This window comes from Agelaius phoeniceus, chromosome 25 (assembly GCF_051311805.1).
Source record: "Agelaius phoeniceus isolate bAgePho1 chromosome 25, bAgePho1.hap1, whole genome shotgun sequence".
In the NCBI taxonomy this organism is placed as follows: Eukaryota; Metazoa; Chordata; class Aves; order Passeriformes; family Icteridae; genus Agelaius; species Agelaius phoeniceus.
The window spans coordinates 2,875,672-2,881,928 of record NC_135289.1 but is presented as its reverse complement, the minus strand read 5'-3'; the positions used below and the strand labels follow the sequence as shown (position 1 = coordinate 2,881,928).

The following is a 6,257-nucleotide window of genomic DNA, read 5'->3' as shown; positions in this document are numbered from 1 at the left end:
TGGGGCTGGGGGTGACCCCCCCAAAACCTCAGAGCTGCTCAGACGGGGTTGGGGTGTCTCGTTTCTGATGGATTTTAACATGGGGGGGGGGGTCTCTCTGTTGGTGTCCTGGCATTGAGGTGGGATGGGCCCTTTACTCACCCCCCCCAGGGGGTTTTGGGGGGACAGAGGTGCTCTGTGCCCCTCTGGGATGTCCCTGCTCCCTGTCCCCAGTGTCCCACAGCCGCTATGACTCCTCCAAGTCACGCACCTACATCGCCAACGGCACCGGCTTCGCCATCCGCTACGGCACCGGCAGCGTCAAAGGCGTCCTCAGCCAGGACATCGTCATGGTGAGCCCTGGGAACCCACAGAGCCCCCAAAATCCACACACCTGGAACCCACAGAGCCCCCAAAATCCACACACCTGGAACCCACAGAGCCCCCAAAATCCACACACTGGAACCCACAGAGCCCCCAGAATCCACACACCTGGAACCCACAGAATCCCAAACCCACGGAACCTCTAAAATCCACACACTGGAACCCACAGATCCCCCAAATCCACACACCTGGAACCCACAGAATCCCAAACCCACAGAGCCCCCAAATTCCACACACCTGGAACACACAGAACCCCCAAAATCCACACACCTCGAACCCACAGAGCCCCCAAATTCCACACACCTGGAACCTACAGAATCCCAAACCCACAGAACCCCTAAAATCCACACCCAGGAACCCACAGAATCCCCAAATTCCATACACCTAAAATCCATAGAGTCCCCAAAACCCACAGAACCCCCAAATTCCACACACCTGGAACCCACAGAATCCCAAACTCACAGAATCCCCAAAATCCACACACCTTGAACCCACAGAACCCCTGAATTCCACATACCTAAAATCCCCAAAATTCACACAACTGGAACCCACAGAACCCCCAAATTCCGCACACCTTGAACCCACAGAACCCCCCTAAATCCACACACCCAGAGCCGCCGGCTCAGCCAGGACGCGTCTGGGGTTTTTTAGGGTTCCAGCCCTCCCAGCGCCCCACAAATCCCCCCCATGCCCTCCCACAGGTGTCGGACATCCCGATCATCCAGGTGTTCGCCGAGGCCACGGCGCTGCCCGCCTTCCCCTTCATCTTCGCCAGGTTCGACGGCGTGCTGGGCATGGGCTACCCCAGCCAGGCCATCGATGGCATCACGCCCGTCTTCGACCGCATCCTGGCACAGCAGATCCTCCAGGAGGACGCGTTCTCCGTCTACTACAGCCGGTGGGGCTGAGGGGCACGGGGACACCCCCAAAACGGGCTCAGGGTTGGGGCGGTCACGGGCGCGGCGGGGAGGGGTTTGTGGGTTGGAGAGATGGGGATGGGGATGGGGATGGGGATGGGGAAGGGAAGGGAAGGGAAGGGAAGGGAAGGGAAGGGAAGGGAAGGGAAGGGAAGGGAAGGGAAGGGAAGGGAAGGGAAGGGAAGGGAAGGGAAGGGAAGGGAAGGGAAGGGAAGGGAAGGGAAGGGAAGGGAAGGGAAGGGAAGGGAAGGGAAGGGAAGGGAAGGGAAGGGAAGGGAAGGGGTGGAGGATCCTGGTGATGATGGGAGGGGATGGAATGGATGATCCTGGAAGAAATGGGGATGGAGGGAGATGGGGATCCTGGGAGATGGACTGGGAGACTGGGAAGGAAATGGAGGCTCCTGGAGGAGATGGGAGAGAAGGAATGGAGGATCCTGAAGGAGATGGGATGGAGGGAGTTGGAGGATCCTGGAGGAGATGGGGTGGGATGGAATGGAGGATCCTGGAGAAGATGGGTTGGGATGGAATGGAAGATCCCTGGGAGAGATGGAATAGGAGGGTGCGAAGGAGATGGAGGCTCCTGGAGGAGATGGGAGGGAAGGAATGGAGGATTCTGGAAGCAATAGGGATGGAGGGAGATGAGGGAATTCTGGAGGAGATGGGGAGGGATGGAATGGAGGATCCCCCGGGCCTCTGGGTGTCACCTGTGTCCCCTGGGCTCCCTGGGGACACTGCTGGCCCTGGCGCTCCATGGAGCATCCCTCTCTTTGCAGCGCCTCCAAGTAAGAAGACCCAAAGCGCGAGCGCCCTCGAGGCCACCCACTGCCAGCCCCCTGTGTCCCCAGTGTCCCCTGGTCCCTCTGCCAGCCCCAGGATGTCCTGCCCGGGTTCTGCCCCCACTCAGGGGCCACCACACCCACCTGGAGCATGTGTCACCTCGCTGTCCCTGCTGCTGACAGGGCCAGCAGAGCCTCGTGGCTGTGGGACTTTTGGGAAAAGGGGAATTGATCCCTGCCTGGGTGGGATTTTTTGGGGAATGGGGAATCAGTCCCTGCCTGGGTGGGATTTTTGGGGAATGGGGAATTGCTCTATGACAGAGCTGGGATTTTTGGGAAAAGAGCAATCATCCTCTCTGGGATGGGATTTTTGGGGAAAGGGGAATCACTCCCTTCCTGGCTAGGATTTTTGGGGAATGGGGAATTGCTCCTGTAGGGCTGGGATTTTGGGGGAAAGGGGAATCACTCCCTGCTTGGGTGGGATTTTTGGGGGAAGGGGAATCGATCCCTGCCTGGGTGGGATTTTTGGGGGGAAGGGGAATTGCTCTCTCCAGGCTGGGATTTTTGGGGAAAGGGGAATCCCTGCCGCTGTGTTTGGCACAGGAATGCTCCCCTGAAGCCCGGTGGGGAAATCATCCTGGGAGGCAGCGACCCAGCCCATTACACCGGCGACTTCCACTACCTGAACGTCAGCAGGAGCGGCTTCTGGCAGATCCGCATGAAGGGGTGAGGGCAGGGACAGCCCTGCATGGCCCAGAAACCCCAAATCCCGGGATTTGAGGTGGGAAAGGCCTTTGGGATCATCGAACCCAACATTAGCCCAGCACTGGCAGGTCCAGGGCTGCATCCCGCGGCTCTGTGAGGGTGGGATTTTGGGGATTTCGGGGATTTCAGGGATGTTTTCCCTCAGTGTTTTTCCCAATCTGGGGAGGAGAGGGGGCTCCTCCAGCTCCTCCAGGCTCAGCAAGGAGCCAGGAGCAGCTGGGAATGCAGAGGGGGTGGCACCGTGGGCTGAGATTCCACCCGGGAGCTGCAGTTGGAAGAGTTTAACCCCCGTCAGTCCTGCGGGAGGAGCTGAAACAATCCCGCTCTGTTTAACCAAAAAAAAAAACCAAAAAAACCCAAAAAAATCAGCCCTGCAAATGATGGAGCTCAGATCCCACGTTGGAAAAGCCGGGAGCGGCACGTGCCTGGCTGGGGTGGGATGTGACATTCCTGGTGTCACCAGGGGACACTCAGGATGGGTGTGACACTCCCAGGAGCATCAAGGGTGTCACCAGGGATGTGTCACTCCCAGGGTGTCACCATGGGAGATTTGGGATGGAAGTGACACTCCCAGGTGCACCCTTAGTGTCACCAGGGCACATTTGGGATGGAAGTGACACTCCCAGGAGCACCCTTGGTGTCACCAGGGGACATTTGGGATGGAAGTGACACTCCTGGTGTCACCAGGGAACACTCAGGATGGACATGTCACTCCCGGGAGCACCCTTGGTGTCACCAGGGGACATTTGGGATGGATGTGACCTTCCCAGGAGCACGCTGGGTGTCACCAGGGGACACTCAGGGCCACCTCTCCCTCTCCAGGGTGTCTGTAGGGGCTGAGATCCTGTTCTGCAGGGAAGGCTGCTCGGTGGCTGTGGACACTGGGGCCTCCTACATCACCGGCCCCGCCGGCCCCGTGTCCGTGCTCATGAAAGCCATCGGGGCCACCGAGGTGGCCGAAGGAGAGGTGAGTGACAGCCATCCCCTGCCCGTGTCCCCCTGGCTGCCCGGCCCTGTCCCAGCGCTGTCCCCTCCCCTGCAGTACGTGGTGGACTGCGAGCAGGTGCCTCAGCTGCCCAACATCTCCTTCCACCTGGGAGGGAAGGTCTATGGCCTCAGCGGCCCGGCCTACGTGCTGCGGGTGAGTGTCCAAAATCAGCCCCAATCAGCCCCAAAATGATGCTCCTTGCTCGCCCTAAACCCTTCTGGTGGGTGGAGGTGCCCACCTGAGCCAGGGTGAGCTGTCCCTGCGTCCTTGGGTGGCCTGGGGGGGATTTGGGGTCAGCAGGGATGGGTTTTGCTGGGATTTGGATGTCAGGAAAGGTTTTTCACCCCAGAACAGCGGGAAGTGGCCACCAAGAGTTCACAGTGGGCAAATCCACATTTTCCCTGCGGTCAGCACGAGTGGAGCTGCAGATCACCATTGTTTGTGTCTGCCCACACTCTGAGGAGCTGATCCAGGACAGAGCCCAGCCTAAACCAAACCTAAATCTGGGCAATTGGGGCAGCAGGGACCCACCAGCAGGAGGCTGAGGCTGCTGCTGCTCCCCAGCTCCAGCTCACCTGGAGCTCCCATGGGAAGGTGGTGCCACCCCCGTGCCAAGGGCCACCCCCCTGCCGTGGGAGCCCTGCCGTGGCTCGGTCCTGCCCCAGAGCTGCTGCCCAGCCCTTGGCACGGGCACCATCCCACCCTGACCAAACCAGTCCTGCAGGGGCTCCTGTGGCTGCTCCTGCCTCTGCTGCCCCGGTGGGATCCTCTCCACAGCGCTCAGCACCTCTTTGGGGCTTTGCCAAACCCAAAGCACCGCAGGGAGGTCACCCCCAGGCACAGGGAGGGATTTTTGGGGATTTTTGGGGCTGGCTGTGCAGGGGAAGGAGCCGGTCCCGATGATCCTCGTTCAGGATATTCCATGATCCCCGAGCAAGGAACACCACGGGTGAGCAGGGGGTGACACCGGGACCCTCCCCGTGTCCCCTCCATCACCCCGCGGGTCTCCTTCCCGCAGCAATCCCAGTACGGCGAGGACGTGTGCGTGGTGGCTTTCTCCGGGCTGGACATCCCCCCTCCGGCCGGTCCCCTCTGGATCCTGGGCGCCACCTTCATCGGTCACTACTACACCAAATTCGACCGGCGCCACAACCGCATCGGCTTCGCCACCGCCCGCTGAGGGCCGGGGGCCGCGGGGGCCGGGCTGGGTGTGCAGAACCCGCCCGGAGGCTGCGGGAAGCAGCGAGGCAACAGCAGCTCCCTTCCAGCTCTGCCACCTCCTCTCCAAATCTCGCTGTTCCCGCTCCCAAAACCCCCGCGCTGTTCCCGGGAGCCGAGCCTGGAGCGGGGCTGCGAATCCCAGCGGGGTCCTGCGGCCGGAGCGGCCCCTCCGGGCGCTTTCAGGGCCAGGTGCGATGGCAGGAGCAGCGCACAGCACGGGGACTTGGTGCTGGTGCGGCTGAGGGACCTCTGGGACTGTTCGTGTTGTTCCTAAATTGGGGGCAATAATCGGTGTTTAAGGATAGCTCTAGCCGGTGTCAGCCCTGCCCCTCTTTGTGAGTTTGATATTAAACGATTTAAAGCACCGGGAGGATGAGAGGAGGGCTGGTCATGCAGAGGGGGAGATTCTATTCCCTAAATATCCCTTTATTTAGGGAACTGGGCCACAAATGTCCCTGTGCCAGGAGCCACCTCTTCATTTGTGCCCCTTCCAGCCCATAAGGGTGCAATGCCCTCCCCATCTCTGCGGGCAAACCAAGGGCTCTGCAAAGCTCCTCCTGCAGCTGGGATGGTGCCAGGAGCCCCTGGTGTCCCCTTGGGGACAGGGACAGGGCTGTGCCTCAGCTCTGCCGTGGCACTTCAGGGAGGGGACAGCGCCTGCGGGTCCAGAGGTCACAATTTCAGTTCTCAGGAACCCCAGAGCTGACAATTCTAGAACCGAGGAATTTCCAGAGCTGACAATTCCAGAACTGAGGAATTTCCAGAGCTGACAATTCCAGCCCCGAGGAACACCAGGGCTGACAATTCCAGCGCTGCCAAATTCCCAGAGCTGCCAAATTGCCTCTCAGCTGCAGGGATATTTGGGAAGAGGAGCCAGCGTGTGTGACCCTTCCAGCACCTCCCCCTAAGCTCCCAGCCCTTTATCCACCCCTCCCAGCCCAGATCCTCATCCCCAGGGCAGCCCCAGAGTGGAGAGGATGTGCCTGGGGCGGATGTTTGTCCCTCCTGGGAGCTTGTCTGCAGCTTCTCCGTGCTGGGATGCACAACCCGGGGGCTCCGGGGATGGGAAAATTCCGGCTCCGGGGCTCTGGGGATGGGAAAATTCCGGCTCCTGTGGGTGGGATGTGGGGTTTTTTTTCTGTCACCTCCAACGCCGGGGTGGTGGCAGTGGCTCTTTGGGGCCGGGGTGTGGAGGGAAGGGATGAATTTCTGCTCTCATCCAGCGTT

General features: G+C 60.4%; 1 protein-coding gene across 1 annotated transcript in view; it reads left to right on the top strand.

The window, feature by feature from the left end:
• Positions 1-4,989, top strand: part of REN (renin) — a 5,313-nt gene extending 324 nt beyond the window's left edge. Inside the window, exons 2-9 of the mRNA XM_077190445.1 lie at positions 151-170; positions 214-332; positions 1,065-1,261; positions 2,054-2,062; positions 2,660-2,782; positions 3,644-3,788; positions 3,864-3,962; positions 4,828-4,989. Coding sequence (XP_077046560.1) covers positions 151-170; positions 214-332; positions 1,065-1,261; positions 2,054-2,062; positions 2,660-2,782; positions 3,644-3,788; positions 3,864-3,962; positions 4,828-4,989 — 874 coding nt within the window. The remainder of the gene's footprint in view (positions 1-150; positions 171-213; positions 333-1,064; positions 1,262-2,053; positions 2,063-2,659; positions 2,783-3,643; positions 3,789-3,863; positions 3,963-4,827) is intronic.
• The last annotated feature ends 1,268 nt before the right edge of the window (positions 4,990-6,257 follow it).